Raw genomic sequence first — 20310 nt, 5'->3', positions numbered from 1 at the left:
CATTTTCTAAATTGAATAATAGGAGCACTGTTTCATTTTCAGTGTCTTCTAAATTCAGCCATTTAGTATCTGCACAGCACTGCACCTGAAAATTATGTATTATTATCAGACAACTGGGACTATTACACTGTTGAAAAGAACAGTAAAGCTTATTTTAAATGGAGAGTGGAGTCCAAATCTTTTTCTTTCAATTCCTCTCTTTCTCCGTGACTTCATAGTATTGTAGGACATTTTTCTTAATTCAGCTAAAAGCTGAGTTCTTGTCACACAACCAGGAAAAATTAGGTTTGTGGACACATAAAAGGGTGAGAAAAAATGGAATTTACTGAGTGAAAAGGAAAAACTCAGCAAAGTGAGAAGGATTCCTGTTAACAGGCCCAAATCTTACCAGTTGAATCTCAGGTTACCACCCAGGAACAGAAGAGGCCAGACTCCTCCCATCTGCAAATGGCATGAACTTCCATGGCTCCAACCCCTTCTCCCAGAGCGCCACCCAGTCAGAGGTTCTCCAAGGAGCCCTTTTTGCTTGGCTGATTCATTTCTCCCTCTAAAGAAGTACATCTAACTGCCGTTAGAATAAGGATAGTGATAAGGGCAAAGACTGATCTTAACTGCTTGCTGCTGACAAGGGGTGCTGTTTTGAGTAAATGTCAGTCCAGTCTGCCTCAGAAGCTTATCTAAGGGTCCCCAGCAGAAGAGGCCATTGTATGAGGCTCCAGTTGCATGACCGTTTGGAGTTTGATGGCCTGCAGGGGAGAAGAGACAAACTGGATTATTAGAAAACATGTATCAAAACAAAACAAATGGGAGCAAGGACAGCTCACAAATCCTAGACCTTTTATTGGTTTGCACAGGGAGAGTGAGGCCAAAAGCCTGACATTAAAAAAACAAAAAACAAAACAATACAAAAAAACCCTTTAAGTTCTGGGATACATGTGCAGAACATGCAGGTTTCTTACATAGGTGTACGTGCGCCATGATGGTTTGCTGCACCCATTAACCCATCATCTACATTAGGTATTTCTCCTAATGTTATCCCTCACCTTGCCCCCCACCACCCAACAGGCCCTGGTGTGTGATGTTTCCCTCCCTGTGTCCATGTGTTCTCATTGTTCAACTCCCACTTATGAGTGGGAACATGCGGTGTTTGGTTTTCTGTTCCTGTGTTAGTTTGCTGAGAATGATGGTTTCTAGCTTCATCCATGTCCCTACAAAGAACATGAACTCATTCTTTTTTATGGCTGCATAGTATGCCATGGTGTATATGTGCCACATTTTCTTTATCGAGTATAGCATTGATGGGCATTTGGGTTGGTTCCAAGTCTTTGCTGTTATGAGTAATGCTGCAATAAATGTATGTGTGCATGTGTCTTTATAACAGAATGATTTATAATCCTTTGGGTATATGCCCAGTAATGGGATTGCTGGGTCAAATGGTATTTCTGGTCCTAGATCCTTGGGGAATCGCCACACTGTCTTCCACAATGATTGAACTAATTTACACTCCCACCAACAGTGTAAAAGCGTTCCTATTTGTCCACATCCTCTCCAGTATCTGTTGTTTCCTGACTTTTTAATGATCACCATTCTAACTGGTGTGAGATTGGTATCTCATTATTGTTTTGATTTGCATTTCTCTAATGACCAGTGATGGTGAACTTTTTTAATATGTTTTTGGCCACATAAATGTCTTCTTTTGAGAAAACAAAACATATGTTTTTTTTGGCCACATAAATGTCTTCTGTTCATGTACTTCACCCACTTTTTGATGGGGTTGTTTTTTCTTTCTTGTAAAGTTGTTTAAGTTTCTTGTAGATTCTGTATGTTAGCCCTTTGTCAGATGGATAGATTGCAAAATCTCCCATTGTCTAGGTTGCCTGTTCACTCTGATGACAGTGTCTTTTGCTGTGGAGAAGCTCGTTAGTTTAATTAGATCCCATTTTTCTATTTTGGCTCTTGTTGCCATTGCTTTTGGTGTTTCAGTCACAAAGACTTTGCCCATGCCTATGTCCTGAATGGTATTGCCTAGGTTTTCTTCTAGGGCTTTTATAGTTTTAGACCTTATGTTTAAGTCTTTAATCCATCTTGAGTTAATTTTTGTATGAGGTGTAAGGATAGATTCCAGTTTCAGATTTCTGCATATGGCTAGCCAGTTTTCCCAACACCATTGATTAAATAGGGAATCCTTTCCCTATAACTTTTTTTTTTTTTTTTTTTGGGTCAGGTTTGTCACAGATCAGATGGTTGTAGATGTGTGGCATTATTTCTGAGGCCTCTGTTCTGTTCCATTGGTCTATATATCTGTTTTGGTACCAGTACTGTGCTGTTTTGATTACTGTGGCATTGTAGTATAGTTTGAAGACATGTAGTATGATGCCTCTAGCTTTGTTCTTTTTGCTTAGGATTGTCTTGGCTATACGGGCTTTTTGTTGGTTCTATATGAAATATTTTGTTTTTCTAATTTTGTGAAGAAAGTTAGTGATAGCTTGATGGGGATAGCATTGAATCTTTAAATTACTTTGGGCAGTATGGCCGTTTTCATGATATTGATTCTTCCTATCTATGAGCATGGAATATTTTTCCATTTGTTTGTGTCCTCTCTTATTTCCTTGAGCAGTGGTTTGTAGTTCTCCTTGAAGAGGTCCTTCATATCCCTTTAAGTTGTATTCCTAGGTATTTCATTCTCTTTGTAGCAATAGTCAATGGGAGTTCACTCATTATTTGGCTGTTTGTCTATTATTGATGTATAGGAATACTTGTTATTTTTTCACATTGATTTTGTATCCTGAGACTTTGCTGAAGTTGCTTATCAGCTTAAGGAGATTTGGGGCTGAGGTAATAGGGTTTTCTAAATATACAATCACGTCATCTGCAAACAGAGACAATTTGACTTCCTCTCTTCCTATTTGAATACCCTTTGTTTTTTTTCTCTTGCCTGATTTCCCTGGCCAGAACTTACAATATTATAGTCAATAGGAATGGTGAGAGAGGGCATCCTTGTCTTGTGCCAGTTTTCAAAGGGAATGTTTCCAGCTTTTGCCCAATCAGTATGATATTGACTGTGGGTTTGTCATAAATAGCTCTTATTATTTTGAGATGCGTTCCGTCAATATCTAGTTTATTGAGAGTTTTTAGCATGAAGTCGTGCTGAATTTTATTGAAGGCCTTTTCTGCATCTATTGAGATAATCATGTGGTTTTTGTCTTTGGCTCTGTTTATGTGATGGATTCTGTTTATTGATTCATGTATATTAAACCAGCCTTGCATCCCATTGATGAAGCCAACTTGATTGTGCTGGATAAGCTTTTTCATGTGCTGCTGGATTTGGTTTGCCAGTATTTTACTGAGAACTTTCACATTGATGTTTATCAGGGATGTTGGCCTGAAATTTTCTTTTTATGTTGTGTCTCTGCCAGGTTTTGGTATCAGGGTGATGCCAGCCTCATAAAATGAATTAGGGAGGAGTCCCTCTTTTTCTAGTGTGTGGAATTTGCACATGAGATGGGTTTCCTGAATACAGCACACTGATGGGTCTTGACTCTTTATCCAATTTGTCAATCTGTGCCTTTTAATTGGGGCATTTAACCCTTTTACATTTAAGTTTAATATTGTTATGTGTGAATTCGATCCTGTCATTATGATGCTAGCTGGTTATTTTGCCCATTAGTTGATGCTATTTCTTCATAGTGTTGATGGTCTTTACAATTTGGTATGTTTTTGCAGTGGGTGATATTGGTTTTTACTTTCCATATTTAGTGCTTTCTTCAGGAGCTCTTGTAAGGCAAGCCTGGTGGTGACAAAATCTCTCAGCATTTACTTGTCTGTAAAGGATTTTATTTCTTCTTCTCTTATGAAGCTTAGTTTGGCTGGATATGAAATTCTGGATTGAAATTTTTTTTGTTTAAGAATGTTGAATATTTGCCCCTACTCTCTTCTGGCCTATAGTGTTTCTGCAGAAAGATCTGTTGTTAGTCTGATGGGCTTCCCTTTGTGCCTTTGTGGGTAACCCAACCTTTCTCTCTGGCTGCTCTTAACATTTTTTCCTTCATTTTAACCTTTTTGAATGTGATGGTTATGTGTCTTGGTATTGCTCTTCTCTTGGAGTATCTTTGTGGTGTTCTTCTGTGTTTCCTGAATTTGAATGTTGGCCTGTCTTGCTAGGGTGGGGAAGTTCTCCTGGATAATATTCTGAAGAGTGTTTTCCAACTTGGTTCCATCCTCCCCGCCACTTTTAGGTATGGCAGTCAAACATAGGTTTGGTCTTTTCACATAGTCCTATATTTCTTGGAGGTTTTGTTCCTTCCTTTTCATTCTTTTTTCTCTAATCTTGTCTTCTTGCTTTATTTAATTAAGTTGATCTTTAATCTCTGATATCCTTTCTTCTGCTTGATCAATCTGCTATTGATTCTTGTGTATGGTTCACAAAGTTCTCGTGCTGTGTTTTTCAGCTCCATCAGGTCATTTATATTCATCCCTAAATTGGTTATTCTAGTTAGCAATTCCTGTAACCTCTTTTCAAGATTCTTGTCTTCCTTGCATTGGGTTAGAACATGCTCCTTTAGCTCAGAGGAGTTTGTTCTTACCCACCTTCTGAAGCCTACTTCTGTCAATTCGTCAAATTCATCCTTCATCTAGTTTTGTTCCCTTGGTGGTGAGGGGTTGTGATCCTTTGGAGTAGAAGAGGCGTTCTTGTTTTTGGAATTTTCAGCCTTTTTTGCGCTGGTTTTTCCTCATCTTTGTAGACTTACTTACCTTTGTTCTTTGATGTTGGTGACCCTAGGATAGGGTTTTTGTGTGGACGTCCTTTTTGTTGATGTTGATGCTATTCCTTTCTGTTTGGTAGTTTTCCTTCTAACAGGCCCCTCTGCTGCAGGTCTACTGGAGTTTGCTGAAGGTCCACTCCAATCCCTCTTTGCCTGGGTATCACCAGTGGAGGCTGCAGAACATCAAAGATTGCTGCCTGTTCTTTCCTCTAGAAGCTTCATCCCAGAGGGCCCCCCGCCAGATGCCAGCCAGAGCTCTCCTGTATGAGGTGTCTATCGACTCCTGCTGGGAGGTGTCTCCCAGTCAGAAGGCATGGGGGTCAGGGATCCACTTGAGGAGGCAGTCTGTCCCTTAGCAGAGCTTGAATGCTGTTCTGGGAGATCCACTGCTCTCTTAAGAGCTGGCAGGCAGGAATGTTTAAGTCTGCTGAAGCTGCACCCACAGTCGCCCCTTCCCCCAGGTGCTCTGTCCCAGGGAATGAGAGTTTTATCTATAAGCCCCTGACAGGGGCTGCTGCCTTTCTTTCAGAGATGCCCTGCCCAGTGAGGAGGAATCCAGTGAGACAGTCTGGCAACAGCAGCTTTGTTGGCTCCACCTCGTTCGAACTTCCCTGTGGCTTTGTTTACACTGTGAGGGGAAACCGCCTACTCAAGCCTCAGTAATGGCAGAATGCCCCCCTGCCATCCTGAACAAGCTCGAGCATCCCAGGTCGACTTCAGACTGCTATGCTGGCAGTGAGAATTTCAAGCTAGTGGATCTTAGCTTGCTGCGCTCTGTGGGGTGGGATCTGCTGAACTAGACCACTTTTCTCCCTGGCTTCAGCCCCCGCAGAGTGAACAGTTCTGTCTTGCTGGCATTCCAAGTGACACTGGGATATGAGAAAAAAACTCCTGCAGCTAGCTTGGTGACTGCCCAAACGGCTGCCCAATTTTGTGCTTGAAACCCAGGGCCCGGGTGATATAGGCACCCGAGGGAATCTCCTGGTCTGCAGGTTGTAAAGACTGTGGGAAAAGCATAGTACCTGGGCTGGAATGCATTGTCCCTCACATCACAGTTTCTCATGGCTTCCCTTGGCTAGGGGAGGGAATTCCTCGACCCCTTGTGCTTCCTGGGTGAGATGACACCCCACCCTGCTTCAGCTCACCCTCTGTGGGCTGCACCCACTGTCTAACCAGTCCCAATGAGATGAGCCAGGTACCTTAGCTGGAAATGCAAAAATCACTTACCTTCTGCATTGATCTCGCTGGGAGCTGCAGTCTGGAGCTGCTCCTATTCAGCCATCTTGCCAGTCACCTTCTTGTTACGGTTCTTAACTTAAAACTAAAAATTCCACCCTCATGAGCACACAGCAATGTTTAAAACACAATGCAAATGAGAATAGTGAAGAAAAAGGGGAGGGGAGGGCTGGAACTAAAAGTAGAGCCAAAGACTTCTACTAAAGATAGGCATATTATTAGGTCTGCATGGATATATTCCTACTGTCAAGCACACTGCATTTTATATAATGGTGCTGGATGTATGTTTGGTGAATTTATTTGAGTTTAAACTAGATGTGCTATGATTGGGTCACTAATTTTATCCTGAGAGCTTGTTAGCAGGAAAATAAATGACAGTTATCCAATGAATTGTCTTTAAGATTAAAAATAAACATGTGCTCAATAAAAATAAAACACTTTTCTAACATTAAAACTAAAAAAGTATTTCTCCTGAGAGATTTTATAAACAGAAAACTATAAAATAAATTGAATAATATTCATAAAATGCTTGTTAAGTTAACAAAAGGGCCACATTTTATAGGGTAATTTCTTTTATCATTTAAGCATAGATTAAAGCTATCATTGGCAGCATTACTCTTACCTCACTAACATTTCTTCTCTCTCCATTTCTGGGACATTCTTTGCCTCCCAACTTTTAAACCAGTAGTTCTCAACCTTAGCTGCCCACTAGAATCATCAGGAGACTTTAAAAATAGAACTGCCTATGCCCAACACAGATAAAAATTAAATCAGAATCATTATAAGTAGAACCTGAGTGTCAGCAAGTATATTTTAGAAGACTCCATGGAAAAATCCCAGTGTGGTCAGTGTTGAGAATGATTTCTCAAGGAAACATTGGAATGACACCAGGACTTTTTATTCATAGCCAGTCCCTCAGTGGGCCTTTATAGCCCTATAGCTTTAAATATCATTTCTGTCTCCTGTATGCTTTAGACCCATATAACCATTATGCACTTGAGAACTCCAGTTGCATGGCTAATACCCATTTCAATCTTATATGCAAACCTTCACTCATAATTTTACTCCCCTTAGTTTTCCCCATCTTAATGAGTGGTACCATCAGTTTTTCTGATTGATCAGTAAATCCTTGACTTCTCTCTTTCTCTCACATCCTTTGTCTAACATTAGCAATCTATGTAAAATATGCCTGTGATATCACCACCTGGACTAATAAGATCCTAGTTGAGACAACTTCTGTTTCTCATTTGGAACACTGAAATATTTATGAACTAGTTTCCCTGCATCCACCCTTGTCCCATCTTTCATTCACAGTCTGTTTTCCACATGGTAGGTCTTGATCACCCATGTCTTCCTGTAATACCCATCACAACATGACATGAGAATAACATCCAGGTTCCTTACCATGATATGCAAGACCTTATGTGGTCTGTCCCTGGGCTATATCTCCTAAATCACTTCCTGGCATTCTCATACCGCATCACTGCCCACTGCCCCAGCCATATCTGCTTTCCTGGAATATGTCGTATGTGCTCATGTCTCAGTGTCTTTGCACCTGATTTCCTTTCTTCCTGGAATATTTTTTTCCCCAAGTTACTTCCTTCAGGTTTTTGTCCAAATGTCACTTCAGGTTGCCCCTGACCACCTTACCAAAATTGCATTTAATGTCTATAGAGTTTCTCTGTAGAAAGTGTATTTTTAGTTTGTTTTTATAATTTATTTATTCATTGCTTAAAGATGCAATAGTAGCTTGCAGAGATAAAGAAATATTCAAATTTAGAACTTTTGGCTTCATTTGTCTAAAACAAAACCCAGGCTTCTTTTTTTCCATTGCTGTTCTGTGCATGATTATTGAGTTTTCCTTCCTGTGTGTTTCTCTCACTGATTTCTCCTTTAAACCAGACCATGACATGAACTAATATATTGGGAATGACGCAGATTCTCCTTATCGCGAGAAAGAGACAAAACAAAACTCTACATGTAAGGTTCTAGCTTAGATTGGTTTGCCATTTTGCTTTACCTGCTGATTCAGGATCAGGCAGGTGTTTGAAGATTTGCCTCATGGGAAAGGAAGTTGAGACTTATTTTGTGTTTCTGTTGAAGACAGATCTAGGATCATGATAGAAGCAGCAAAAAGGTAGACTTTAGCTCTTATAATGAAGAAATTTCTCACAGTCAAGACTAAGTAATATGCTCTCCTCATATTTCCTGGAAAGTAGTTTTATCAATGGGAAAGGATACCAAAAGTATATTTAAAGGGGAATTGAAGCCGAAGCAAAACAAATCTGTACTCACCTTAACAATCTGTCTTCTCTGACACTTTCAACTGCCCCATGCCCTTCTCAGATGGAGTAAATAATGACGCTCTTGACAACACTGTAACTTCTACCTCCTTCTAACATGAAACCTAGCACACTGTATTATGATTCTTATTTGTGTACCTGCTTTCCATATGATAATAGAGAATTGTGTGTTCTTGTTGCCTAGCATGATTCTGGTATGCTTTCTATAAATTTTTTTTTAGTCCTGATTTTCAGTTCTTTAGTCTTCAATAAAATGAATTATTTTCCAGAGACAATAGTTAGAATGCTTGTGATATCTTTCTATAATTAAAACAGAAGAATCATGTTTTCAGTGATGGCTGTAGAGTTGCAGAGGAAAACATCTTACTATAGGAGTAAAAGACACAGAACCCAGAGTTGAAAGCTGGCACATGGACAGTACTACTCATTGCCAGTCTTACCAGGAACGTTCCATAGGCTCTGGTTTTTTAGTTTACTCAGCAAATAACTATTTCATTCTGCTCGGAGTGAGGCTAGAGAGCCACTGAAAAAGTATATGCAAGTTTTTCAAGGGCGCGGCCAAGACACAACCAGAGAATCCTGTTTAAGGGATTTATAGGATCATTTATTGATTATTGAATAAATGAAGGTAGAGAATGGCCCAGAAATGTCCAAGAACAGTGAATTCCTCATTAAGGTAATTTCAAGCTCCCCCTCACCCACCAAAAAAAAAATGATACTAACAAATGAAGCACATTGTGCTGTTTGTTCTAACTTTTTTTAAAAATAGCAAATATTATTTGCTTCAAATTGGCATTCTGTGCTAATTACTAACAACTGTTTGCTACAATATGTTATTTTGCATAAACTACAGAGGTAATGATAGCCTAGAAACCTGCTCAGATGGGTCCTAATTGATAATTCTTGGTTGAATCTAGATTTTTATACAATAAAAAAAAAACACATTTTGTCTATCTATTAATTATTTATTTCTAAGACAACTCTAAGATTCTAGAAGATAGAGTCTAAGTACAGAAGGCCCTCTGTATCTGTGGGTTCCACATCTGTGGATTCAACTGTCTATGATTAAAAATATTTAGAGAAAATAACATTAAAACAACAAAAATAATATAAAAATAGTATAAAACTGTTTACATAGCATTTACATTGTATTAGGTATTACTTATAATACCTAAGTAATATGTAATCTAAAGATGATTTAAAGTATGTGGGGGAGGGTATGCATAGGTTATATTCAAATACTATGTTATTTTATATCAGAAACTCGAGCATTTGTGGATTTTAGTATCTGCCAGTACATCAGGGGCCCTGGAACCAGTCCCTCCCAGATACTGACAGATACTGAGGGACAACTGTATTTTATTCTTCCTGTCTTAGAAACATATTATAAAACACTAGGCACAAAATAGTTACTTATAGACTCTGCTTATCTAGTTCTGTATGATAGAAAATGAGGCCCTAGCCCACATTGTTCTCATATGCACTCTAGAAGGATACAACTATGAGTGTGGGAAAAAGTCATCTGAAGGTCAGAGATATGCATCATTCTTGAGTACCTGCTGCGACTTGCTAATACTAGCTGCCATTGGGATAAAGCTGAGAAGACAGAAAAAAAATAGGTGCAGCAAGCCAGAGGATTAGTTGAAGAAAATTAATGGACAATAAGAATTGAATATAGGAATGACAAGAATTTTCACATGCCAAGGAAGATGAGTTAAATAAGAATAGGTTTAACAGGAAAGCTAGGTGTCAGGACCAGGAACAGGCATTCAGGTGCTCACCAGCAAAGATCAGAAGAGTCTGAAGTATTATTTGAACACATTTGCTTTTAGCTGTTTGGTTCACCTCTCTTCATCATCAGGTCTTCCGAATAACAGGCTGAATGCCTTTCCGTGGTTTGGTATTGGTATAGTCATAAATTCTGATCAATCAAGTTCAAATATGACTTTGATAAGTTTCCATGGACATCAACAGCCAAACTCACTGAGGAATATCAAGTTAACCTGATAGTATTGAAAAGGGAATGAAATTACCTACAAAGGTTTTCCATGCAGATTGAAATTTATCCTGATATACTTTTCTTTTGCCTGAAATTTTACAGATTGTTACTTATATGTGTGTACAAACCACTGGATTTCATGTCTCTGTCAATTTCTTGATGAAATAGTACCGATAGAAATGGGAAGTTTCAGTTTCATTTTGGTTTTGATTTTTTTTTTTTTTTTTTTTTTTTTGGTAGGGATTTGGGAGGCTCTCATTTGGAATTAGAGAACACTTGAGTGCGTTGTTAAGGTATTAAGGAACCTTTTCAAATGTAGGAGACCAGGACTAAAGCAGAGATGGGTGGGTGTTTTATAACTTTGATAACCTTGAGATGCTTGTAAATATATACTCGACATTCTTGATGGTTTATAGTGAGTGAAAGAAAGAGAATAACCAAGGAGACTTTTAGACTTTTCTGTAAATAACTGGGCAGAAGGTGGTACCAACTAAAATAAAAAAGGCTGTTAGTTGCCTCTCATTGTTCTTCCTTTTCAAAGTTTTCCTGATTATCTTTTGTTTTTCTATATTAAACTTAGTATCAAATTACATACTTCCAAAAGTCCATTTTTATTGGACTTTAATTATATTTGTAATGAATATAGGTAGAATTCTAATCTTTATGATATTAAACATTCCTATCCAAGGACATGGTTTATCTTTCTAGTTTCTTGCTCTTATTTTGGTATTATTCTGGAGATTTTCTTTTATTACATAGATTTTACACATTTTTTGTTAAGCTTATTTTAAGTATTTTACCTTTTGTACTGCTATTATAATGGGGCCTTTTCTTACAATGTATTTTCTAAGATGTTATATATGAAAGCTATTTACTTCTGTATATTTGATTTGTACTTGATTTATTGAATTATCTCAATGTTTCTTATAGTAGTCTAGTTTTTTAGATTTATGAAATACATTTTAACTTTTATAGTTTTTTTTCTAGTTTCATTTGTTTATTGTTCTTTAATTTCTGAAGTTAAATGATTCATTTTTTTATTTCTGTTTTATTGATACAATAATTTGTCCACAATTTTTTTAACATATTTATTTTGATTTTATTTTATAGGATCTAATATGAAGTGTCGTTACAAATGTTTCTAAAACTTTTGCAATTTTTTTTATTTTGACCCAATAATTATTTAAAATAGATTTTTTTAAAACTTCCAATAGAAGGATCTCTTTATGAAGGATTTTTTTTTTCCGATTTTGTCAATAATTATAATTTTATTGAGTTGTAATCAAATAAAATTATAGTCTATCTAATTGTTACTTTTTGGTATTAAATTTTCTTTGTAACCAAGTTTATACCATTTGCACGGGAAGAAAATGTATTATTTTCTGAGTTTGATATAGTCATATATCCATCATTAATTAAGTTATTGACATTTTCTGTATCCTTGATCTGTCATGAACTGAGAAAGTTATTCAAAAATAAATTAAACAAATACAATATATTTTCTTCCTATATGTATCTCCTGTAATTTCTGCTTATAGGAATTCTATTTCTTTTTCTTACATTTTTATTATTTTTCTATCTTTATTTGAATCACTCTTTTACTTTATAATGTGTGCCTCTGTTTTATTTAGTGCTGACTTTTTTTGTTTGACAAAAAGCATTATTTTTTGGCATTTTCCTGCTACATGTTTGCTTTCAACATTTCTGAATTCCGAATAACTTTGTTTTATGTGTATAATATATATTGTATAGAATTAGCAAAACAAATAATTAGATTTGGCTTTGTAAGTCGATTTGAAAATATTGTTCTTTTAAATAAATGACTTAGGGAAATTTATATTTGTTTTTATGATAAATATATATGGTAAAATTATATTATTTTCTGTTCTGTTTGTTGTTTTTATTTTTTTACAGTTTTTTTCTTTGTGCATTTAAAAAAATATTTAGGAAGGTTTTCCTTACCTTAATAATTACAACATTATATAGTACTTTTAATTCTCTATTTATTTATAGGGTGGCTACTGATACTCTAGTAAAATAAATAAATGATAAAATTTTTTATTTTCTCCCCTCATTCCATTTATTTTGTCTCCGACCTGCTATTTGGCAGTAAAAATTATTTGAAAATATATTTTTTTAATTTTTTACTTTATACTTTCAAATATTCTTATACTTTTATTATCTGGTTGGTCAGCTTTTAAACATTTGTTGATTCCTATTATTATATATCAGGCAATCAACAAACTTTCTCATCTTTGCCCTTTCTCATTCTAATTTTGTTAGTTGCATTATTTCTGCATAGTGAAAGCAAAGATCATTTACATTTGTGTGTTTTTGTCTGTTTTGTTCTGCCATAGCAGATTATCACAGACTGGGTAATTTATAAAGAATAGAAATTTATTTCTGAACAGTTACAGAGGTTGAAAGTCCAAGATCAAGGTGCCAGCATCTGGTGAGGGCCTTCCTACTGCATCATCTCATGATGGAAGGCAGAATGGAAAGAGAGGGCAAGAGCAAGACAGAAGTTGGCTGAACTTGTTCATTTAGAAGGAACCCACTCCTGCAATAACAGCATGAATCCATTCATGAGGGCAGACGACTGGTGTCCTAATCACCTCTTAAAGGTTTCACCTCTTAATATTGTTAGATTGCAATTCCATTTCAACATGAGTTTGGGAGAGGACAAACATTCAAACCATAGCAGTTTGTCACCCCAATCCTCACACTTTTTAAAAGTCTTGGTCCTATAATTATAATCAAAACTTTCAGCAGTCCTTTTGCTAGTTTCCTCAGACATATTTTGATTAAGTAAACTGTGTCTTTTAGCATGTTCCTTAGGAAATACTTATGGGAACAATATTTCCTGAGTTCTTGCATTTTCAAAATTGTTTGCAACTTTTAATCTTGGAGGCAGATTTGACTGGCTATAAAATCCTTTACTCTCATTTTTTTACATGAATCACTTGTAGATACACAATGAGATGCCACCATCTCACACCAATCAGAATGACTATTATTAAAAAGTTAAAAAATAACAGATTCTGGCGAGGTCGTGAAAGAAAAAGAATGTTTATACACCATTGGTGGGAGTGTAAATTAGTTCAACCATTGTGGAAAACAGCAGGGTAATTCTTCAGAGACGTAAAAACAGAACTACCATTGGACCCAGCAATCCCATTCCTGGGCATACACCCAAAGGAATATAAATTGTTCTATCGTAGACACATGCACACATTCATTGCAGCACTATTCACAGTCACGAAGACATGAAATCAACCTAAATGCCCATTAATGGTAGACTAGATAAAGAAAATGTGTATATATACACACACACCATGGAATACTATGCAGCCATAAAAAAAGAATGAGATCACATCCTTTACAGGAACATGGATGGCCATTATCTTTAGCAAATTAGTGCAGGAACAGAAATCCAAATACTGCATGCTGTAACTTACAAGTAAGAGCTAAATGATGAGGGCAAATGGACCCAGAGAGGGGAACAACAGACACTGAGGCTAATCGGTGGGTGGAGGTTGGGAGGAGGGAGGGAATTAGGAAAACTAATTAATAGGTACTAGGCTTCATACTTTAGTGATGAAATAATCTGTACAATAAACCCTCGTGAATGAGCTTACCTATATAGCCAACCTGCACATGTACCCTTGAACTTAAAATAAAAGTTAAAAACACATAAAAATAAATAAATAAGTATTTTTGTATAATATTTGGTCATAATGTTCAACTTTTCAATGACTTTTTTTGAGTTTATTGGTACATTGCTAAGTTCTTAAATTTTTTTATCTTTATTTTGCCTTTTGTCTTGGTTCTGACACTTTTTAAATGTATCTTTTTATTTTTTAAAAATTTGCACATGGTAAAATTTAATCTTTTTGGTGTGCAGTTTCATTAATTTAGACAAATGCATATAGTCATCTATTAAATTAATTAGTCTAACACCACTAGAATCAGAACAGCTTAATCACTCCCCAAATTCCCCTGGGTTTGCCCTTCCATACTATCCTTTTGTTGATGCTGTGTCACATCCATTTTTATTACTCATCGTTGAATGAGTTGGATGTTTTTAGATCTACTATTTACAGGACACTTCTGCTGGGGGTTAGAGGAGGTCCTGTGCAGCCTTCTGACTCCTTTATTATTTTCACAGAGTCAGATTGCTTTCTTCTAAAATAGCCCCTCTATGTAAATGTGTTCCTACCCACTCTAAACTATACTGGGTCCCGGAAGTCTCTTCTGCCTTTATTTCTTTTCTCACTGCCCAAATTAGGAAAGCTATATTTTTTTGCACTTTGGGATAAACTTTTCATAGAAGTGTATTTTTGCGGTCAATTTCAGAGCTCTCCCACTGCCGGCCATGTTGTCATTCTCCTCATTTCTTAGATGCCTTTCTCCCTGTGTGGTATCTACTAATTGCTGCTTTTGGTAACTCTTAACATGTTTTTGGAGTCTGTAGAAATTAGGTCTTCCAGTTTTTCTAAAAATGGTGATCATGTAACTTTTGTTGTTTTGGTTAACTGTGTAACATATGCACATCTTCCAGGAGAAGACAAGATACAGTCTTAGCCATATTCTTACCAGAAGTCCTCTTGACTGCACTTTACCACCAACTTTCCCTCACTCCCCTTTCATGGCTCACACTTGAAATATTGGAATCTCTTGCCTCTGTTGTTCATTCATCACTTCCTTAAAGTTTTCATATAAAAACTACCTGTGATGTACCTTAACCTATGACAAAAAATTTCGCTATTATCTAAATACCCACTTTCAAAGTTGGTTAGTTTTTTCCTACTATTCTTTAGCTTGGAATCCCTTTTTCTTCCTTACCTGATTGGAATACTTCTACTCATGCATTAAGACCTAAAAAATGTATTTCCTCCTTTAGGAATCCTTCCTAGACACCTTCTCAAGACAGAATCAATCTCTCAGTTATGCTCCCATAATATATTGTCCCATTTTTTGTTCACTTATCTTGTTGTGAACAAATACTTTCGTATTTGTTTGCCTGTCATTATGAAGACAATGAGTATCCTGTATCCTAATGTATTAACCAGTCAACACAGAATTTTCAAACTCTGTATTTCAGGGACTTTACTCATAGCTCTCCGATGATGATCGGCACTTACCCTGATTTGGTCTCATTTGATTTTCCCTTCATTTAATTGAAGGGTACAATATTTTGGTTCCTCTTGGTTTTCTGGTCTAGCTTTTGTGCTCAATGTGATTTAGTCATGTCAAAGTAGCTTTTCTACTCTTAGGAAATAAGTGAAACTCTTATAGATTTAGAGCTTTTGTAAAATTTTTAAAAGTTCAGTAATCATTGATAGAAATTCTTCTATATTCCAGGTGATGCAACTGTGACAATAGCTCACAGATACACCCCCAAAGAACAACTGAAGATTCATACACAGCTGGCAGATATTATCATAGTTGCTGCAGGTAAGTCCTTAGTGACTGTTATTTTTTGGAATGTCATCAGCAGAATAATTCCTGTCCTAAATGCTGACATGTTTGAAAGCTTTCTGAGAGAGTTAGGTGTATGTATGACTAACTTATGTTGATTGGATTCTGTCTCTTGGCAATCATTATATCAGTCCATTGTGCCTATATTAGCATTTGTTACTTTATTATGGAAAACCCAAACAGCTTTTGGGATGACAGATTAAGCACAAGAACAATGTGCACTTTGCTAATTGCTTTGACAAACATGGTTTAACAGCATTTACAGAAAAAGGTTGGTGCAGGTAAATAATACATTATAGCTATGGAGAACAATAAAACTGGTACTTTCAAATTGTATCAAGGAACATAGAATGTTCAGGTGAGGGGAACAGATAGTCAGTATGCTGCCCTAAACAGCCAGGCTGAAGAATTATGTTCTGAAGTCTAGACTTTAGGGGAAAAGTTGATGGATGAGACCATGTCCAAAGGAGAGTATCTAGGATAAGAATCTTTTCAAAAAGATGACATGAAATTTGGTCTGATGAACTGAGGATGTTTGGTCTGGAAGAAAGAAAGTATTACCTAAAGAGATGCAACAACTTTTTTTTTTTTTTAACATAAAGAAAAACACACAAGCCCAAACTTTTATAATAATAAAAACTGCCTCAAAGTCACCAGTTCTTGAGATAGTAAGTTCCTTATCTCTACAGTGATTAGCAAAATAGATAAAAACATAAGTGGGATTTCATAGAGCATTATTTGCCAATGTTCATTGGATTTTGCCCCATTTTGGTTGACAAATCATCCCCTTTCAACATTATCAAAATAGTTCAATAAATTAAACAACATAGCTAAAAATGCATGTAAACAGTTGTAATTATTTTGAACATTCGTTCTTTGGAGAAGGAATTACATTCTTTCTTTACTCCCTACCATTTAAAGGACCATTGTAGATAATGTCTATGTACTGAGTACTAGATTGGGTTCATTGCATTTTAATGCTTCCTTCAATGATGAAACTCTTTAATTCTCTATTTTAATATATAAAAGAAAGCTTTATGAAATATATGTATATGTATACTTATATTTTATAAGATTAAATTTATTTAAATTTATTTGTGTTTTCGTACAGGGTAAGTTAATAAGAAAGATATTTTAGAACATAGAAAAGGCTGGAGTATGGGGCTTGTGTATGGATAATTCACTTACAGATATTTGAGAGTTTATCATATACTCTGATTTTAATTAAATGTGTACTTTTGAATAGCAAAGATAGTACTAAATTCATTCATTCATTCAATAAATATTGGACACTTCCTATGCAGCAGTATCTGTTTTAAATTTTAGGAATATAGCAATGAATACAAATGATGAAGTGCTAGCCCTCGTAGAACTTATATCTTAGTGGGAGAGAGAGCAAATAAACAGTAAAATATAATGTCAGATAATGATAAGTGCTATAATGAAATTGGTTGAAGAAATAGTGTTTTGGGGATACTGTTTTAGATTGATTGATTGGTGAAGATCTTTTTTGGGAGGTGACCTTTTGAGTAGAGTTCTTGTCCTGGCCATTCTCCGTTTGTCCACCAACCCCAGTGTTTGCCTTTCCCTGCCCTGGTCTGGCCCTGAGAGGCTGACTAATGAAGATGGACTCACCTGTGTTCCTCTGTCACTGGCTCCCAACAAGGTTTGGCACTAGTAGGATATCTGAAGGAGAAGAAGAGAAACGGGAGGTCATGGTGTTCCTTCTCTACTCTCTTCTTCTTCTACTCTCTTTCTCCTTTCTCCTACATTGATAGCTTTTGCTCAGCATCCCTTCCCCAACAGCTAAGGCTCTCACCGGGCTGCAGTAACACTGTTTCCTCCCTTACCCCTACAGATCTAGGAATGGTACAAGCTTCCCCCAGTTTCTAATCTCTAAGAGTGGCAACAGCTTTTGTTTTTCTCTTACCCTGAATATATCTCTGTAAAAATTATTTCATTACTGTATGTGGTGGATTCTGCTTCCCATGGAGATACTGACAGAAGCAGATCTGTATGAAGTAAAGGCACAAATCAAGAACCATTCCTGGGGAAGAGCATTCCAAGCAGAGGGAACAGCACATACCAAAGTCCTTAAGCAGGAGCATGCTTGATGTGTTCCAGAACACAGGTCTTTGAGGGTTTATTATATTACTCTGATTTCACTTAAATATTAATAAATTATTAGGATACTAGCAGGAAATGTTGTTGGGAAGGTAGCCAGGGTTAGCTCATGTAGGACGTTGCTGGCCGTGGTTAGGATTTTGATATAAGCCAAGAACGGCTGACAGCAGATCAATATGGTCTGACTTAGGTTTTAAAGGAGTGATCACACCTTTAGAAACGTGTCAGACCTTATGTCTGCAGTTGTGTCAAGAACTGACTCTAGGGGTGTGAAAGTAGAAACAGAGAGGAAAGGTATTGCAATTTCATTTAATGGATCTAGATTTTGCTGTAATTTGTTTTGTATGTGAACACATAGTTTCAATCAAATTTAATAAAATATCTGATTCTTCTGTAGGCCCTTTTCTGGAACCTAGAATGTATACATGACTGCAGGAACAGTAGTTGGCTCCTCATAGAGTAAAAAATAGAAATGTTCTTTTTCCCAGAAAAATAAAAAATCAGTAAGCTGGTACAGATAACCATACCACATTTCCTCTTTTTCTGAGAAATTATATTTGGGTGATATCAAATGCAAATTTTTGAACTGCATTGACAGACGTCAGGCATCTTTAGAGAATTAGTAAACTTTTTCAGACCACAGATCAACATTAAGTGAAATAGTGTTTCAGCTACTCATACCTTCATGGCAGATAAATACTATACTGATTTCTTTTCAGAGACACTTGTATTCACACACAAGACACAGAATTTGTTGAGTAAAGAGGAATTTGAATGCTCATCTTTGTCCATTTCTAACCTTAGGCAGAATGAAGTTTACATTATCCTTAAAAGGTATTATTTGACTAATGTTAACAACTTATACAGAATATTTGACAATTACCCTTAGATAACATTTATCAAATATAATATTGAATGAATATTTTATACTAATGGAGGAAAATCTCTCAGCATGCCTTCCTACTCATGGTTTGTTTTATAATTATGACAAATGGCACATGGGTGGTCACAATCCACTTGCAGGAAACACTGATACTCTCTTGTGACTAAGTCAAAGCTTATACCATAATGCCAACACTGTTATCCTCCTTGAGTTTATCCTCTAGCTTCATTTATAAAGACCTAAATCAGCATTGAGACCAGATATTTAAAAAGAAGACAGGAAAAGGAAAAGAAAAGGAAAATAAAGGAAGAGAGGGACAAGGAAGACTTAAGCCTATATAAAATAAACAAGACAGGAGCCAAGAGGTAGGTACTCAAGCCTCTAGGTGTAGTGGGTGTTGAGGCTCTCCCACAACCATCCCGTGAGGGTATTTTCTTACCACCAGAGGGCGCCAGTCAGGTGAGCCGCTACTTTAGATGTAGCCAAGTTGGCCACACACCATCCTAATCCTAGTTAGAAGACATTTTAAACAAAGACAGTGGGAACAAGTCCTGTGCCTTGCTTTTTTATTTCACATTTAATGCCTCTTACTAAATACAAAAGTGTGTTGAACGTAGAAGACAGATTTGTATATAGTTCTGCAGTCTTCTTGAAGAAATAAATATTTAGCCAATGGGAAATTTAGGGTCAGAAAATTGAGAATTTATAAGAAATAACTAAAGATTGCTATGTGTCTAGTTAATTAATAATCACCTGGAGAAGTTAGGAATAAAACATGTAGATATTTATAAATTATAGAAAAAAATGTGAGTGAATATAAAAAAGAAATCCCATATAACCAGACAATAGGAATAAAGTATTACCAGAATGACCATATCATGCATTGTGTGTGGGAAATAAACAAATACAAATAGCAGTGGGTATTTAAAAAGGAGATAGAGATCTAATGGCAGAGGTAGCCAGAAGGGGGAGGGCTAGATCACTGTCATAATAAGAATGTCAGCATATATGGAAACAACCTCATCTAGGAGAACTCAGAGTAGAAGGAGGAGGATTGCGTGATATATATCAGAAAGAATAATGTCTGAGACATGAGAGTGAAGAATGTGGTGATGAAATCTTGATGCGAGCTTGAAAAAAGTAAAAGAGGAAATCCTGTGTGAAGATCATGAGACATGAATAATGTTAGCTTATGTTAATATTAATGTCATCCCTCCAGTTTCTCATAGTACTAAACCTGCAGGCTTAACTATATATCACTCACCTTTTTAAAATTGCCCCCCAAAATTGAAATTTAGACTCAGTTAGAAGCTTAGATCTGCAGAATCAGACCCTGTCACACTATGCAATTAGAAGTAAGAAGCTTCAAGTCCCTACTCAAAGCCACATCTCTGAGTTCACAGAGAGAGTTAACAAGTTTCCAGGGTACTTTAGTGTACCATGGTTATAGCACATTGTACCTGTTTATAGTTGTCATCTTCATTAGACTACAGCAGGGAAAGGGCTGTTTTTTTTTTTTTA

The 20310-nt window shown here is 36.4% G+C and overlaps 1 protein-coding gene across 2 annotated transcripts in view; it reads left to right on the top strand.

Annotated features, from left to right (window-relative positions):
- Positions 1-20310, top strand: part of MTHFD2L (methylenetetrahydrofolate dehydrogenase (NADP+ dependent) 2 like) — a 158050-nt gene that overhangs the window by 50828 nt on the left and 86912 nt on the right. For both annotated transcript variants that reach the window (XM_023189782.2, XM_023189778.1), the window contains exon 6: positions 15666-15758. In XM_023189782.2, coding sequence (XP_023045550.1) covers positions 15666-15758 — 93 coding nt within the window. The remainder of the gene's footprint in view (positions 1-15665; positions 15759-20310) is intronic.

This window comes from Piliocolobus tephrosceles, chromosome 3, assembly GCF_002776525.5.
Source record: "Piliocolobus tephrosceles isolate RC106 chromosome 3, ASM277652v3, whole genome shotgun sequence".
NCBI lineage: Eukaryota > Metazoa > Chordata > Mammalia > Primates > Cercopithecidae > Piliocolobus > Piliocolobus tephrosceles.
Note: the sequence above shows the minus strand (reverse complement) of the source record. Positions and strands in the feature narration are given on the sequence as shown.